Here is a 17784-nt window from a genome sequence, read left to right as displayed (position 1 = left end):
TGTGTTCCAGCCCTTTCTTCCCAGCCCAAACAAAGCAGTTAACAGTGCTGTAGCACATTTATTGGGGAGTGAGCCTAGGAAAGAATGGGGGCATGGGGTGACGGGTCATTTGGTGAGGGAATGAAAGAGTGGCCACTTGGTTGGGTCCTGGAGGATGAGGTGTGGAGGGTGGATTGGAGGTCAAGACAAAGGGACTGGAGAGTTCTAGTTAACTGAGGAGGGGGCCCGACACATCTTTTGTCTAGGGAGGTTGGGGGGCAACCTATACAGTTTTGAGTTTGCAGGTCCTAGTTGGCCTGGGATAGGTGTCCCAAAGGTTGGGAATCAGAAAAGAGCTCAAGAGTCTGGGTGGCTGGATGAGGTATCAAGTCAAAAAATGGGGTGTGGACAGTGGAGTGTCTGCTTTTAGGAAAAGATCCAGAGTATTGGGGCATAGCCCTAGACTGGAGTGGGAGGTTTGCAGTCTGGGCCGTTTGGGGAGGGGTTATGCCTGACCAAGCAGGGCTACAAACATCATAATCCGGTGTCAGAGTGTGTGTATGTGGATAAAATTTTTTTCAGCAGTTAGAGGGAAGTACAGCAGGGAATCTTGAGGGGATATAAGACAAGAAAGTGGAGTCATTGCTAATGGAATCTAGGCTGGGATCTAAAAGCTGGACGGGGGTGTCATTGGAAGGGTCTAGGCTATTAAGGTTGGGTCTAGGGTGAAGGTCAGGACGGAATCTTGATTTGGATGGAGGGACTGTCTTGGCGCTGGGACTTCTGGCTGGGCGGAGTCAGATCGGCTTTAAGAAAAGGAGCCTAAAGCGGCACCCCTCGCAACCACGGGGTTCAAGCGTGCCTGGACCTCTATTTGGCGGCAGGCGGTGGCGGCAGAGGGGCCTGGGATGACGCAGGTGCAGCTTGGATGGAGAGGACGCCCTCAGGGGACAGAGCCGAGGTCACGGCGGCAGGATCCACGCCCGGTGGCAAGCGGTAGCGACGGTGGAACTCGCGAGCGATGAATCCGTGCTCGTCCTAGAGGGCAGAGAGGCTTCAGCTGGCCCGCCCCTTCCCGCAGGCGCCCCACCCCTCGCGCCTGCGCACGTCTTCCGCTCCAACACGCCCGCGCTCACCGGGCGCTCTTCATGGCGCGCATGCACCTCCACGTGTTCGCCTACCACCTTGACAGCAATTTCCTCCGGCGAGAAGTGCTTCACATCCAGCAGCACCGAGAAGTGACCGGGGTCTGTCGGCACCTGCGAACAGCGGGCGCGGGGCCGGGCGGGACTGTCATCAGAAGGGGCCGGGATCCCCAGACCCGGCGAGGCCCCACCCCTGTCGGCTCCATAACTACTGCTGACTCTGGGGAGTCCAGTTCCCTAATGAGAGTCAGTGAGGACCTCGTAACCCACTATAACGGGTATCCTCCCATCCCCTCTAATCACTGGATTCCCCTCACACAGAGAGTGATAAGGTTCCCTTCCCCTGCAAGGTCAGGTCCAAAGCCATCCTAGGGCGAGAAAGCCTGTCCCTTCCCCCAGTGTAAAACTCCATAGTCACTCTGCCCCCGCCCCAGCAGTCCTAACTCCCCACCCCCGCCAGAAATTGTCAAGATGCCTCTAACCACAAGTTTCCAGAGTCCTTCTAAACCCTCCAACTCGGGTCACCTAACCTCCTGCGCTCTCAGCAGTTTCTCTGGTACCCTTCCCCTGCTTCAGGGTGGCCAAGATGCCCTTCATCAAATCACAGGATCCTTTCTCTCCTTTACCTCTCCAGGAGACATCCGGGGAAGCACACACAACCTCCAAACTAACAACAACAAGACTAACAACAACACTGCAACCATTCAAGAATCACCGCCTGACCTTTCCCCCAGATTCCCTGGGTCACCGGCATCCTTCAGAGCCAAGACTCCCCTCCGAGCGACCCAGCCTTTCCACTCCCCTTAGAACTACGAGTCAATCCCCCCACCCCGCCCCTTCTGAGTAATGGGGACCTCGAACTCTCTTCAGCAATCCAAACTGAGGGAACTCCAGAAACCCTGGGTGGTCGCACTCTCCACTACGCTCAAAGTCATCCCAGCACCCCCTTGGGGTGACCCAGACCTCTGGCTTTGAAAGTAGTCGAGTTGCCCCCTCCCCCGTGCCTGGCACCTGGGCGGTGGGCAGCGCCACGCTGGGGGCGCGCAGGTAGTAAGGGGCGAATGCAGCAGGACAGAGCGCAGCCAGCTCCGCCTCCAGCAGCCCCTCGCCGAAACGCTGGTCAAAGAGGCGTCCGGGAGTGGAAATTCCCGGCAAGGGGGCCGAAGCGCGACGTAGCCAAGACGGCTGCACAGGCACCGGGATTTCCATCCTGTTCCTCCACCGCCGCCCTGGATCCCGCAGTGCCCCTGCATGCACAGGCGCTGATTTATAGTGCGTCTTGTGCCGGCCCCTCCGCGGGCCTCTCGGGGACACTGGGACCGTGGCCAGATTCGGCCATTAAGAGCCTTATTTAGAAACCCCAATAATGACTTGGCTATTTATTAAGCGCCTGCTGGATGCTTGGAAAGGACGCCAGGAAAATGTCATTAAGATTCTTCAGTATCTTGAAAGGGAAACTAAGGCTAAGAGGGCGGAGCCTTGAAGAGTATGGAGAACACAAAGTAGCAGTTGGGACCGAGAGACGAAAAGTCCACCGAAGAGTTCTCAGTTCTCTTAACCCACCACCACCCAGCTGGCAGCTCTGAGGATGACGCAGATGGAGGTCTTAGGAGCAGATTGCTGGAGAATGCAGTAGCCGGGCCAGGCTGTCAGAAGGACACAAAACAGACCCTACCCCCATCTTCAGCCCTGCCTTGGGCCCAGCCCCCCCAGCAGGCTGGGCCTAATTCGGTGCCTCTGACTCAGCTTCGGGTACACAGAGGCCCGGGGGCGTGAGCACTAACTCTCCAGTCTGGCCCCCCAGGGGCCTCGCGCTGGGGCCCGAAATAGCTCATTTTGATCCCGCTACCTGGGCCAGGAGCCCGGGCCTGGCAAGAGGTGCAACAGCTGCTCTGCAGCAAGAGGGAAATTGTTGGATGACCATCAGGGCGGTCTGACTGGCCTGATGGAGGTTAGAAAGGAGAAGGAGTACCCGATTACCCTTTCAACGGGTAGAACACATTGGACTCGGGCGGGAAAGAACTTTCGGCTTCCACAAGAAGGGGCGGCGTGACAGCAGGACTGCAGGAAAATAAGAATCCTTTAGAACGCCTCCAACTCCAAGCCCTTCCCATTGGTCCACAGTCTTGCCAATTATTGATGTACGCTCCAGGTTCTCCAATCAAACGCGCTCTCTCAAGCATGCCAGCGTTATAGACAGTCAGTGAAACACCTCCCATTAGCCCCTTTCCAACTTTTATTTTCCTGTCTCTCATTGGTCTCCTTGGAGGCCCCTCTCTTCCGGAGCGGGCACTCCCAAAGAGGGGCGGGGCTGATGGAGCATTGCTAAGCGACAAGATGCGCACTGGGTTTGTCGGGTGAAGAAGCGGAGCTGGCACAAGCGCCCCAGAGTAGCTGCAGGATGGACCGTGGGTGAGGCCGATTACTCTTCCCGAGATCACAAGAGGTTTGGGAAGGGCCGAGGGTGAGGGTAGCACCAGTTTATGCTGGAGTCCAGAGTGTCGGGTTCAACTGCATTAAAACTACAACTTCCAAGATGCTCCACAGCCTTTGGCTGCCCCCCGCCTTGGACTTCACAGTCCCCGGTATCCCTAAATGCCTTATGTTCTTTTCTCTGAGTACCTGTAAAGGATTCTTTCCCTTAAGGTCTTCTAAGAAGACATGGAAATTGAGTTTTTAAATTTTGAAATTGCCCTAGACACCCAAGGGTGTTGTGTTTGAACTTTCTTGGTTAGGCGGAGCCTAGTGAATCATGGGAATTGTAGTCCATTTCCTAGTGTCCCCCAAGGGTTTATGGGAAATGTACGGGGTACGGTCTAGTCCCGGGTTTTTTGTTGTTGTTGTTCGTCTTTTGTTTGTGTTTTCTTTACCAGGTATGGGGTGGTTAGGGGGGAGAACTCAGGTGTTTTGACCACCTGAGTTACAGTACCCAGTCTTTTTTTTTTTTTTTTTTTTTTTTTTTTTGGAGACAGGGTTTTGCTAAGTTGCAGAGGCTGGACTGGAACTTGCGGTCCTCCTGCCTGTAAGCACCACCAGTCCCAGCCTAATCTCGGTTCTTAACCTGAGCCCCTCTTAAAAATCACCTAGGAAATGTTTGGGAGATAGAAATTATAATTATCCTGATACGATCATTATACATTGTCTACTTGTGTTGAATTATCACACTATACTTCATAATGTGTACAATTAGTGTGTGTCAAAAAAAAATTAAAACAGGCCGCAGACCACATTTTGCCTTTGGGCTACAGTTTTTAAAAAATTCACCTGGGACAATGGGAAAAAGATAGGGATGCCTAGACCCACTTCCTGATATTCTGATTCTGTCCGTCTGGAGTAGGAACGGCTTGTTTGTAATTGTAAACACGCCCCCACCCCACCCTCCCACCCCCACCAAAAAAGTGGATCCAGAGTTGAGAACCACCAACTACTGGTTCCTAGGTTTTTCTGGCTCTCCAAGGGCTCATGGGACTCGTGGCTCCACTATCATTATCTTAAATGTGCATCAGTGCTTCATGGGAATTATAGTCCATCTCTTCCAGGAATCCATGAGAATTGTCTCTTCTGCCTTCCTCTTCCATGCTCTGCCTTCCAATCCCATTCTTTCCTTGCAGCCTGTCAGTTTTCTCCATCCAAGAAAGCCCCTTTGGAGATGCTTCCCTGGGTGGAGGCCACGATTGGCCATCCCAAAGCCAGACCCAGCAATCCAAGGTGAGGACTGCCCACAGAGAATAGTACCTCTAGTAGGGAGGGAAGGAAGGCTTATATTGAGAGATGGGGATGAGACATTAGGAGAAAGACCCTCCTTACCTCCCCATAACCTTCCCTTGTACAGCTCTCTACTGCTTATATCCCCCATCGTTCCCCCAATCACCTGAGGTTGCTAACAGTGATAACATTGTGGGATATGCTTCCTCCCCTCTGAACTGAGACTTCACATGTTTCTTTGTTCCCTACAGGAAGGACCCTTCAGACCTCACTTTTTTCTTTGTGTGTCCTCCCCTATCTTAGACTCTGAGCCCATCCAGGCCCCAGAGATCCAAGCTCCCACGAGCTCCCAAGGCTGCAGCCAACTCCCCTGAACTGTTTGAAGAGTCCTGGCCATCCAGTTCAGGGACCTCTTCCCCATCCAGCACCACTGAGAAGGCCTCTCCACCGCCTACCCTGATTGACAGTGGGGACTCAGTGATGGCCAAGTAAGTACCAGAAAGCCTGAAGGGAAAGGAGAGTTTGGGTCAGGGGAGGGAGAAGATAATAATCATCGCAGGCAGACTGTTTATACAGTGCTCTTATAGGGCCAGGTGCTTCATGTGTGTTATGGAGGGCTCTGAAGTTCAGCTGTGTGGGTTCAAGTCCCAGATCTATCACTTACTCTCTGTATGATCTTGGCCTCAGTTTTTTTTTTTAATCTTTAAATTGGGGATATTAATAGCACATACCCCTAGGGCTATTTTGAGCTTTCAGTGAGTTACTGTATCAAATGAACACTTGAATTTGTAGGTTAAGGATCAGCTGCTATAATAAAGAGTCTAAATTAATTATGGCTTGAACAACTTTGCATTTATTTCTCCCTCATCTAATGGTCCAGGCAGAAGCAACAGGGCTGATATGGCAGCCTCTGCTTGAGGTGTCAGAGATACGGGTCCTTCTGTCTTACTGCTATTCCATCCCTGGACTGTGTTCTTTCCTTCATGGACCAAAATGGCTCCCAACTGAATCGACTTTCTAGAATTGAATCTCTTCATTTCATGTTTGTCAAGCATCTATTCATGAGATCACAAGTCACATGGCAAATGTAGTCCTTAGAAGAAGTGACTCCGTATCCAACAAAAAATTGCATGACTGGGCCCAGCGTATTGTAACTCAGTGGTAGAGCTCTTTCCCGGCATGCAGGAGACCCTGGGTTTGATTCCCAGCACTGCCAAATAAATAGATAAAATAAAATTAACACATAAGAAAGGAAAACAATTATTGAAAGACAACTACTTGCCTATAGTGGTTAGATGGAAAGCAGGGTTTTGTTGGTTCTGTGTTGTGTGGGGGTTTTTATGTGTGTATGTGGTACTGGAGGTTGAATCCAGGTGTCATGCATACAAGGCAAGTTCTCTGTCACTGAGATACATGCCCATCCCTTCTTTATTTTATTTTGAGACAGGGTGGCCTCAAACTTGGGATCCTCTTGCCAGATCCTCCCAAATATCTGAGATTAAGGTGTGTGCCGCCACTGTGCCTAGCAAAAAGCAGGTTTGGTTTTTGTTTTTATGCTGGGGATTGAACCCAGAGGCATTGTACCACTGAGCTACATCTCCAGCCCTTTTTATTTTTATTCTTATTTTTATTTTGAGATAGGGTCTCACTAAATTGCTGAGTCTAGCCTCAAACTTGCAATTCTCCTGCCTCAACCTCCCAAGTCACTAGGATTATAGGCATTGCCGCATGCCTAGCAGCTACCACTTGATTTTAGAATGAACATAGCTTAATCAGATTTTTTTCTTTTCCTTTTTCTATGTGTTCTTTCTAGTTATACATGACAGTAGAATGTATTTTGACATATCATACATACATGGGAGTCTAACTTCCCATTCTGTGATTGTACATGATGTGGAGTTACTCTGGTTGTGTATTCATATAGGAACATGGGAAAGTTATGTCTGATTCATTCTACTCTTTCCAGTTTCCATCCCCTCTCCCTTCTTCTCACTCACCTCTGTCTAATCTGGTGAACCTATACACACACAAACACACACCCCTGTTGTGAGTCAGCATCCTCATATCAGAGAGAACATCCCGCTTTTGATTTTTTGATATTGGCTTATTTCATTTATTGGGATAGTCTCCAATTCCATCCATTTACCAGCAGATACCATAATTTTATTCTTCTTTGTGACTGAGTAATATTCCATTGTATATATGTACCACATTTTCTTTATCCATTCATCTGTTGAAGGACACTTAGGTTTCATAGTTTAGTTATTGTGAATTGATCTGCTATAACATTGATGTGTTTGTGTCGCTGTAGTATGCTGATTTTAAGTCCTTTGAGTACAAACTGAGGTATGGGATAGCTGGGTCAAATGGTGGTTCCATTCCAAGTTTTCTGAGGAATCTCCATACTACTCTCATAGTGGTTGCACCAATTTGAAGTCCCACCAGCAGTGTATGAGTGTGCCTTTTCCTCCACATTCTCCCCAACATTTATTATTACTTGTGATCTTGATAATTGCCATTCTGACTTGAGTGAGATGAAATCTCAATGTAGTTTTAATTTGCATTTCTCTAATTGCTAGGGATGTTGAACATTTTTTCAGACATTTGTTGATTGATCGTATTTCTTCTTCTATGAAGTGTCTGTTCAGTTCCTTATTATTGATTGGGTTGTTTAGTTTTTTTGGTGTTTTTTTTTTTTTTTTTTTTTTGAGTCCTTTATACATACTGGAGATTAATGGTCTGTCTGAGATGCAGGTGGCAAAGATTTTCTCCCATTCTGTAGGCTCTGTTTTCATATTCTTGATTGTGTCCCTTGCTGTGAAGAAGTTTGATACCATCCCATTTATTGATAATTGATTTTATTTCTTGGGCTTTAGGAGTCTTGTTGAGGAATACGGTTCCTAAGTTGACATGATGAAGATTTGGGCCTACTTTTTCTTCTATTAGGCACATTGCCTAAGTCCTTGATCCACTTTGAATTTTGTGTAGGGTGAGAGGGTTCTAATTTCATTTTGTTACATATGGATTTCCAGTTTTCCCAGCACCATTTGTTGAAGAGGCTAACTTTTCTCCAGTGTGTGTTTATGGTGCCTTTCCAGTGTGAGATAACTGTATTTTCGTGGGTGTTTCTCTGTGGCTGCTATTCTGTACCATTGGCCTTCATGTCTGTTTTGGTGCCAATACCATGCTGTTTTGTACTATAGCTCTGTCGTATAATTTAAGGTCTGGCATTGTGGTGCCTCTGAAAGAAGTTATTTTTTAATTTTTAATATTGTGGTACTGGAGATTTCACCTGTTGTTTAGCTCTCCTCATGTCCCCTACCTCCCATCCTCTAATGCTTGCAGGTATATAAACAGGTTCCGCCAAGCTCAGCCCACAAGTCGAGAGGAACGCCAGCCTGTAGGTCCAACCCCAGATGACTTTTGGTGGCTTCGGCCAGAATCTCCAGATCTCAGCAGTCAGCATGCAGCAGGTACCTCCTTGCGCCCACCCACCCCCAGCCTAAAATCCTTCCTGATCAATGACCCCAGCAACCACTCCTTCTGGCCCCTTCACTCAGTTGAGGTTTCTCAGCAGGAGCCCGTGAACGGAAAGGAAAACTCAAAACAGCAATTCTCGTTCCCAAGGTGGCCAGCGCATCCCAGGCTGAGGCTCCACTTCAGGAAATAAAGCAGGTGACCTCCTCATTCACTCCCTCTTCTGTGTGCCTCAACTATCAGCACCAGTCCTGAGATAGAATTAAAGCCATTCCCAATTCAAGGAAGCTTAAACCTTAAAAAGAGGATTTTTTTAAAAAATTTTATTTTGCTAAGTGTAATTGCAAGCTCCAAAAGTAGATGCTTTCAGGTGTGGCCAGATCAAGGTGTTTTGGACAATATTGGGAGGAACTCAGCTTTTCTTGGTTCTGTGTTCCTCTGCTGGGTTCTGTCTCAGGCAGGCTTTCCCCTCACAGTAGCCAACATGGCCCCCAGCAGCTTAGGCTTTTGAGTACTAACTCAGCGACTTTAATGGAGAGTGGAGCTTTTCCATTGGCTCCATCCCAAACCCCAGGACTCACTCTTATTCACCCATCCTAAGTCAATCGCTGTGAACCAGAGGATAGAATGCTTTATTTAATCGGGTTCCCTCAGGAAAGTTGGTTCAATCCTTCAACAGTAGTGACTTGCAAATGAAGGGTGTGGATCCAAGAGGAAAACTGGGTCTCCATTCCCTGAGGAAATTGTAAGCTGCCACGTGAGGTACCAGGTGGAGTAGAAACCCGCACTTGAGGCCCTCTGTCCAGAGCCCTTTTCCCAGCAGCCTTTGCGGTGGGGAGTAGCCTCTGACCCCTCTCATCCCACAGAAGCTCAACACATGGAGCTCATCGCTGCTGGACCTGGAGACGCTAAGCCTGCAGAGCAGAGCTACCAGGCTGCTCAAACGCAGGTGCTTCCCCTACCTCCTCACCCTTCCCACTGCTCCAGCCACAGCCCAGCGCACTGCCTCGGAGACATCCAGTGCCTCACTTCTGCCTTCCCCTTGCAGCAAGGCCTCCATCTCCTCCTCCTCCTCCTCCTCCCTCAGCCCCAGTGATGCCAGCAGTTCCTCCTTCCCAGTCAGCTCAGATGGCCTCTCTCCCTTTTCCATGACCTTCACTCCTGACGCCAGCAAGAGCTCTGGCTCCAGAGCACCTGGTAAGTGGTGAGAGGCAAGGATTGAGGGCAGCCTGGGTTCAAATCCCATCTCTGCTGCTTACCAGCTGTGTGACCTTGTCCTCTCTGGGCCTCGTTTCCCCAACTATGAAACAGAAGTAACAGTTCGATCTCTCTCCTCCAGGTGTGGTGAGGATGAAATGAGTTCACTTAGCACAAGTCTGTCAATAGGAGCTGTCATAGCTGGGTACAGGGGCGCACACCTGTAATCCCAGCAACCTGGGAAACTGAGACAAGAGAATTACAGGTTCAAGGCCAGCCTGGGCAACTTAGTTGAGACTCTGTTTCAAAATTTTAAAAAGGGATGGGGATATAGCTCAATATAAAGCACCCCTGAGTTCCATCTCCAATACCAAAAACAACAAACAAAGCAGGAGTTGTCATGAGTGTGAGAGACCTAACGTTCTTTCTGCAGTTCTGAACACAAACTCCAATATCAGAAGGCTTTTTGCAGATTCGGTACCACATTGCGCCCATCCACCCCCAGCCTAAAATCTGGGGGTGCTAGCTAAGTGGAAACCTAGATGATTTAACAGCAGAATCTGACCTATGAAGCTATTTGTAGTCTGTATTGATCTCATTTAGGGTTAATATTATACATAATTCTTGGTGTATGAATATTACATTGAACCATATGGAATTTTCATTTTTATAAGTAAAAGGTGAATATTAGTCATTTTGTATGATTCCACTATATTTCTTTTTTTTTTTTTAGGGGGAGGAAGGGTGTAAGGGATTTAACCCAGGGATGCTTTACCCCACTGAGTTAAATTCCCAACCCTTTTTATTTTTTTATTTTGAGATAGTGTCTTGACAAGTTACCTAGGTAGGTCCTCACTAAGTTGCCAAGGCTGGCCTCAAACTCAATCCTCCTGCCTCAGCCTCCCCAAGTCACGCACCAGTGTCTGGCTTGGTTCCACTATGTGTCAATATGTTTGAGTCTGATGTATTGCCTCAGACCCATGTCTATGCTGTATACACCATGCAATTTGGCTAAAGTATGCAAACTTTGGAACTCCAGATCAATTTCAGAGATGGGATGATAGACCTAGGTTACTATTACTACTGTCCCGATTGTTACTGTTACTTTGTGCTCAGAATGCTATCCTGGTCTCATAGGGATCCCCTGATTGGGTACAAGCAAGCAGAAGTTAATAGAGGTGTTCATGCATGTTGCATGATCCTACCCAAGGACTCACCTATCCAGTTCTTCACTCTTTCTAAGCTTTGTCTTTTATTCATCTCTCCCTCCTGAGCCTCAGTTTTCTCATTTGTAAAATGGGGATAAAATTAGTACCTACTTCATAAGTTATTTTGCAGTTAAATTTATTCAACTCATTTACATATTGAATCCTACCATGTTTGAGACCCTGTGAATAGGATTGAGGATTTCACAACATGAATACATGGTCCCTCCTTCAAAGCTTTCATGGCATACTGGGTGTGGGACAGAGATTTACCACATAACCCTCCCATATATAAGTAAAACAAGCAGAAATGAAGGATAGGCAGGAGAGTACTGTGGAGTTAGAAGTCAGGGAGGGCTTCCAGAGGTGCTAACTAAGTGGAAACCTAGATGAGGAGGGTGGGATGAACAGAGCCTTCGAGCATATACTACTGACTGAAGTGAGAGGGAGCGTGGTGCAGACAATAGACCAGAAAACGCAAGAGCCAGGATCAGACTAGCATAGGAGGGAGAGATTGGCAGGGCACCTCAAATGCTGGGCCGTGGAGGCATGGGGAGGCATCTGGTTGTAATGTTTAAACTGGGGATCCTCAAGAGAGGTCGGAGCATGGAGAGGATGAACTTTCTTGGGTGTTAGCAGACTTCCTCTGGCTTCTGTCTACATCCAGTGAGAGGAACTGCTGGTTTGAACTGGGCCAGAACTGAAGAGCGGAGTGGAGGGAAGTGTCCAGGTTAAAAGTAGAATTGCAGGATGTAGCAGGGGTGATGGGGGTCTTCCCCTCTGTGCAGCATCAAATGGTAGGGCTTCTGAGAGATCATGGTAGCTCTACTGATAGGACAAATGAAATGATGCCCAGGGTGGTAGAAATAATGTATGTCCAGTGGAACAAAAATAGCCCCTGCCCCCCCCCCCCTTTTTAAGGTATAATTAGCTTGCTGGCAGGCAAACCTTTTTATTTATTTATTTATTTACTGTAGTTGTAGGTGGACACAATACCTTTATTTTATTTTTATGTGGTGCCGAGGATCGAACTTGGTGCCAGGCAAGTGCTCTACCACTGAGCCCCAGCCCCAGCCCCATCCCCCTGGCCCTGTCCTTAATCATTACCATTTCCCCAGTACAGAGTTGGGGACTGGAACAGGGCACAATAAACAGTTCTTTTTGCATCGTGTCTCAAATATTGATTGCACTGAGCTCTAATCTTCACACTAGGGCAAGGGTAATGGACAAGACAGACAAAAATCACTCTGCTTGCATAACTGGCATTGTGGAAGGAGAGACAAACCATAACTAAGCCAGGAAATACCATTTAGTATGTTAGAAGGGGGAAAGTGAAAGGAGAAAAATGAAATAGGACAGAGGACAGGGAATAATAGGGCTGGTGGATGTTGCACTTTTGAATAGGGTAGTCGGGGAAGGTCTCACCAAGAAGGTAACATCTGGACAAGAAACAGAGCAGGAGAGGGAATGAAGTATGTGATACATGAGGGAAGATCAGTCCAGACAGAGGGAACCACCAGCACACAGTGGCCTTTGCCTTTGACCAATAGGGAGGTACAGCCAGGGGAGTGTTCATAACCAGGAAGGCCCTGGACACTCAGGTATTCACAACCTGACTCTGGCTGTGAGTCGGGCACAGATTGGGAGGACAGGAGAGCAGGGATCCCAGGCAGGAGCCCGTGGCAGTCACTATGATAGACCAGGTGGGGTGAGGGGGGCTGGACCAGGGTGAGGGCAAAGGAACTGTTCAGTGCTGTAACTCCCATATCCAGAACACATATGCGTGGCATGTAGTAAAAGCTCAGTAAATATCCATTGGATGATTGAAGAACTGAAAAATGATAGATCGCTCTCTCCTCTGACTTTGCCCCCTCCCCACTTCCCACCCCAGAGAGGAGCTGGCATTACTGAACAGCCTGTCTGAACAATCCTCTGGCACAGAGTGTCTGCACAGGCTATTGTTTGGTGGCTGATCACCTGACTCCTACCTCTCCTCTGTTTCCCTCACAGCAGCCCCAGTACCAGCCCAGGCCCCTACCCCTGCTCCAGCCCCAGCCCCAGCCCCAGCCCTGGCCTCCCCCCAAGAACCCCTTCCGCCAGAGGATGACATTTTGTACCAGTGGCGGCAGCGGCGGAAGCTTGAACAGGCCCGAGGAGGTGAGGGGGATGGAACCTGGGTGCTGCCCCGGACCCAAGCCCTCGGCACTCGGGTGAGTTGGAGGAAGGGGGAGCCTGAGGGGAGTTGAAGGAAGGGGGAGTCAGGGGGTTGTAGGACCCTCTACCCTCTTCCCCACCCTCTCACACCCCCTTCCCATCTGTCTACAGCCCTCTCCTACCCCTGCTGTGACGACCCAGCCTAAATGTGTCCCCGTGGGAGGCAGTGTGGCCCAGCCTGGTCCCCACGAGGCCTTGTATGTGGAGAGGCCTCCTGTTCCCCCAGGGTCTTCTCCACACATCATCTGGGCCCCCAGCCCCTATGGCTTCTTCTGGGCTCCACAGTCCAGCCCCTGGGTATCTGTTGCGACCGTTCCTCCCACGCTGCTGGCTTCCACACAGGCTCCCTTGGCCTCTACCCTAGCTACCCCCGTTCCCACTCCGGTACCCTCAGCCTCCATCCCAGTGCCCTCAGCCTCCACCCTGGCTCCCCTGGCCTCCACTCCCATGCCCCCCACTACCCTCCAGGGCCCAGGCCCTCCCTCCCCTGAACCAAGCAGCCCTGCCCAGCAAGAGAAGCTGGGCCCCAAACCTCGGAGGTCCAGAGCTCTGCGTCCAGAAGACTCTGGCGAGGGGCCTGACCTGCAGCTCAGGGGCGCCTTGGGTCAAGTAGTGACAGCTCGGCTGTTCCCTGACTTCCTGGAAGACACACCCCCTCGCCTTGAGGGCCCGCCTCCAGCGGCCACTGAATCTCGAAAAGTAGAAGTCACACACCCACAAGCCAAGGTTTCGCCCCCTTGCCCAGAGGTCACGCCCGCTCCCTCTGACCCTCACTGTCGGTCAAGGGCTCAGGCTCGCAAAGCCAAGGCCACGCCCGCTCCAGCGGGGTCAGTGCTTCAGAAAGTTAAAGCCACTTGCTCTGCTGAAGCCGAGTGTCCACAGCCCAAGGCCCCACCGCCTCCAACTGAGGAGGCGTCCACACTCCCCAAGGCTCCGCTGCCAGAGTTCAAGGCGGGGCCTGTTGAGGCCGTGGCCACTCCCCCACCAGGGGACCCTAAGCCCCCAGCAGAGGACTTGCTCTCCCAGGCCGCGCGACTTCTGGAGGCTGCAGAAGGTGAGCGCGTTGCAGGGGCCTCTGGGATCTTGGCGTCTGCCTCCTTGGAGTCCTGCGCCCCGGAACTCACTCTTTACCCACCCACCCAGACTCAGATGGCAGTGAGTTCCAGGACGACCCCGTGCTGCGGGTGCTAAGAGCTCAGAGGGCAGAGCTGAGGCTGCAGAAGAGGTAACCCTCCGTCACTGGGATCCATGACACTGAACCCCTGAGTCCTCTGAGACCGGGGCTGGGCACCCGACCCCCACCCCATCTACATTCCCAGAACCCCATCCACTGTCCCAGACCTGATCCTGAGCTGCCTCTACTTCGCCTTCTCCAGAAAAGTGGATGCCCAATTATCCATCCTGTTGGACCATGCTGAAGACCGAGGATCGTGGTTGCCTCCAGCCAGGTCACCCACAACGTTGTCCCCACGGAGGCGGCTGCGCAGGGAAGGAGTCTCTCTTGAAGCTAGACGACTTTGAATTGCGTACGATCTATTTTTCCCAATGAAACTTGTTTTACCAGGTTCCTCTTTGTCTCGAGAAATGGATTATTGTGGAATGGCCAAGGGTTGTGCCAATTTCAGGAACCATCCCTCCCTCTCTATTCTGACCACTGAATCAAAATTTATTTTCTGGTTTCATGTGGGCTGGGGAAGTCTGGGCAAGTCTGAGACCTAATTTATCCGACTTCAACTCAGGAGTGGATCTTTCTGTCTCAGATGGACAAAGGGACTGTCCTCTAGATATGAAGCTAACTAGGGTCACCCAAGCGTTGACCAGTAGTCGATATCCTCTTGTGTCAGCCACAGCCTTTGGTGCAAGTGATCCTTCCCTCTTTGAAGCACTTCTTTCTCTGCTTCCAGAACCTTCTCATTACCTGTTGGCTCTTGCCTCTTCATTGCCCCAATGTGTCAACTTTGGTGTCTCCCAAGGCTTTGACTTATCTATCTACACTCTCTCCTAGGTGCTCTTGTCTAGCCTAATGGCTATAAACTCCATCAATATTCTGATAGCCCCTAAATTTCTATCTCTGGCCTAGAGTTGAGTTTCTACATGGCGTTGCCCGCTCAACATCTCCACCCAAAGGTCTAAGTGACTTCTTTCAAATTCCATAGATCCTCAAATTCCTGAGCTCCCAGCCTCCCTGCTAAACTTGCTCCTCCTTCCTTTTCCTTAGCTCTGTCCTTTTAGCTGACAAGCCAAAGCCTTATAGTTGACCTTTACTCTTCTTTCCCTTCCACCTACAGTCAGTCAGAAAATTCTGTCATTTCTAGCTTTAAAATTGTCAAAATTTTACCCTCTTCTTCCACTGCCCTCACCTCAGTCTAGGCTGTCACCACCTCCTACCTGGACTATTGAAACTTATTATTAAACATGTTGGAGCTGAGGTGGTGGCTCAGTGGTAGAGCACTCACCTAGTACCTGTGAGGCACTGGAGTCAATCCTCAGCACCACATGAAAATAAACAAAGGTATACATACATAGAGTATAACTTTTAGAAAAATGTGTGTGTATTTTTTTTGGGGGAGGGGCGGGTACCAGGGATTGAACCAAGGGGCACTTAACCACTGAGCAACATCCTCACCCCCTTTTTATGTTTTTATTTTGAGACAGGCTCTCACTAAGTCCTTAGAGCTTTGCTTAAGTTGCTGAGGTTGGTCTGGAACTTGTGATCCTCCTGCCTCAGCCTTCTGAGTCACTGAGATTACAGGCATGTGCCACCACATCTGGCTTATGTGTTCTTTGACACTTGCCAAGAGGTAGTCTACATTCCTTCTCTTTGAAACAGCCACTCAACCAATAGAGTACAGAGGAAAGGATGCAGCTTAACTTCCAAAACTCAGAAAAGATGATATCATCCATTTGGTTTCCTTTGGCTCCCTTTCTGATCCTTGTTTTAGAGTCCATGTTTAAAAAAATAAAATAAAACTGATTTACTATGCTGGGGATAGATTACACACTTATCAAACTCAGTGAATTTTATTGTAGGTACAGATTTATCACAAAAGAAAAATAAAGATATGCATGCTTAAATATTTAGGGGGCAGTATAACAACCTGTGCAATTTATTTTATTTTTTTAATTTTTTTTAATACTTTTTTTTTAGTTTTCAGCGGACACAATATCTTTGTATGTGGTGCTGAGGATCGAACCCAGGCCGCACGCATGCCAGGCGAGCATGCTACGGCTTGAGCCACATCCTCAGCCCTGTGCAATTTATTTTAAAATGCATCAAAGATTAATTGGATTGATGAATGAATAAAGTAACAGATATAAGACAAAATGAAATGTTAATGGCAAGATCTAACTGGATATGTGGATGTCCTCTAAAATTTTTCAACTTGCTATAAGAAACTTTAAAATAAAATGATGGAGAATATTTGACCAAGATTGTTATACCTGTCTATAAAAAATAAAAGTTGGGTTAGGATGGATTTCTAACAGCAGCTCTGTGTGTCAGAAATATGATTTCCTGACTTTTAGAACAAACCATACATTAAAGGGAAATAAACAAGAAGATAATAGCTGTTTAGACATAAGGAGAAATAAAGGGATGTTTATAGTAGAAGAACCTGGTCTAGTTGAGCAAGTGAGCTGATTCGTGAAGAAATACACTTAAGTTAAGCCACTTAAGAATTATCTAATTCACAAGGGACCACCATAGTTACTACTGCTGGGTAAAAAACTACCCCCAAATCTTAGTGGCATAACAATAATTTCATTATGCTCATGTATTCTGTGAGTCTGGAAATTTGGAGAGGACAAAGCTGGGAATAGTTTGTCTCTGCTCTCTTCACATGAAACTCAAAAGGTGGCTTAACAGCTATGGGACGGAATCCTTTGGAACTTCTTCATTGACAGTCTGGCACCACTTCAAGGCTCAGAAAACTTAGACTAGACTCATCTGGGACTGTTGACTATAATGCTCATATGTCCTCTCTCCATTGATTTGGACTTCCTCAAAGTATGGCTGCCTCAAGATAGTCACACTTCTCAACAGGATACTTCACGGTTCTTTGTGTGTGTGTCACTGGCGATTCAACCTGGGCCAGCACTGATCTACATCCTCAGGCCAGTCTTCATCCATTTTTTAGACTGTCTCATTGAATTGCCTAGCCTGGCCTCAGACTTGTAATTCTCTGTCTTGGTCTCTCCAGTGGCTGGGATCACTGGTTTACACAACTGTGCCAGGCTGTTTTAAAATATTGTTCATTGTCTTTTTCCGTCAGCTTTGAGTTTCAATGTGGGTAGGGTATATTTTCCTGTTTTGATTGTTGATGTATTCACAAAATTGGTCGGAGTTTTTTATGAAATGAATGAGTGTATAAACCAACGTATGCTCTCTTGAGGTGAAGGCTCTTCTGAGGGTATGACCAACGACAGCGTCCTCTTGGAAAGAGCATTGTTACAGAGTGTTTCCTGGTCACGGCTCAATCTGTTGTAGGAATAATTGAGAGTGGCTTTATGGGAGGCAAGATCATGTTCTAGCATTTTGGGTTAAACCTTTCTCCAGGACAAAGGAGTCGAGGATGCTTGTAATAAGCAGTAGAAGGGGAGACGAGGAAAATGTCCAGTGGGTACGCCGAAGGCAAGTCGTAGAGGACTGAAGATTTTATCCCACGCAGGGTGTGCGAGGCAATAAAAAACGAAAGTGGGCGGAGCGCCCTCCTGATTCTGTGGGTGGGGTCAGGGTCTGGACTGACAAGGTGGGAGTAGAGGACCGAGGCTTTGAAAAGCTGCTCGAGGACTGGACCCAAACCCTAAGGCCGTGGGAGAATCCAATTAAGAATGTCGGAGTAGTGATCACTGAGAGTCAAGTA

General features: G+C 48.7%; 2 protein-coding genes across 4 annotated transcripts; one reads left to right on the top strand and one right to left on the bottom strand.

Moving 5' to 3' along the window:
- Positions 1-38: 38 nt before the first annotated feature.
- Positions 39-2431, bottom strand: Hspb6 (heat shock protein family B (small) member 6). The gene is made up of 3 exons (XM_027941348.2): positions 2136-2431; positions 1116-1238; positions 39-1017 (listed from the first exon to the last, which is right to left on the bottom strand). Exons 1-3 carry the CDS (start codon positions 2331-2333, stop codon positions 850-852), a joined length of 489 nt encoding a protein of 162 aa, XP_027797149.1. The 5' UTR covers positions 2334-2431; the 3' UTR covers positions 39-849.
- A 514-nt stretch (positions 2432-2945) lies between these two features.
- Proser3 (proline and serine rich 3) lies at positions 2946-16410 on the top strand. Of its 3 annotated transcripts, none has more exons than XM_071604780.1 (11): positions 2946-3536; positions 4736-4832; positions 5133-5317; positions 8187-8302; positions 8404-8504; positions 9173-9255; positions 9355-9503; positions 12719-12918; positions 13034-13976; positions 14066-14147; positions 14299-16410. In XM_071604780.1, exons 1-11 carry the CDS (start codon positions 3526-3528, stop codon positions 14441-14443), a joined length of 2112 nt encoding a protein of 703 aa, XP_071460881.1. In that variant the 5' UTR covers positions 2946-3525; the 3' UTR covers positions 14444-16410. The 3 variants fall into 3 exon arrangements, with proteins under 3 accessions (XP_071460881.1, XP_027797053.2, XP_027797052.2); XM_027941252.3 differs by having other exon boundaries at positions 8175-8302; positions 8407-8504; XM_027941251.3 differs by having other exon boundaries at positions 8175-8302.
- Positions 16411-17784: the final 1374 nt, after the last annotated feature.

The sequence above is a fragment of the Marmota flaviventris genome, chromosome 18, assembly GCF_047511675.1.
Source record: "Marmota flaviventris isolate mMarFla1 chromosome 18, mMarFla1.hap1, whole genome shotgun sequence".
NCBI lineage: Eukaryota > Metazoa > Chordata > Mammalia > Rodentia > Sciuridae > Marmota > Marmota flaviventris.
Note: the sequence above shows the minus strand (reverse complement) of the source record. Positions and strands in the feature narration are given on the sequence as shown.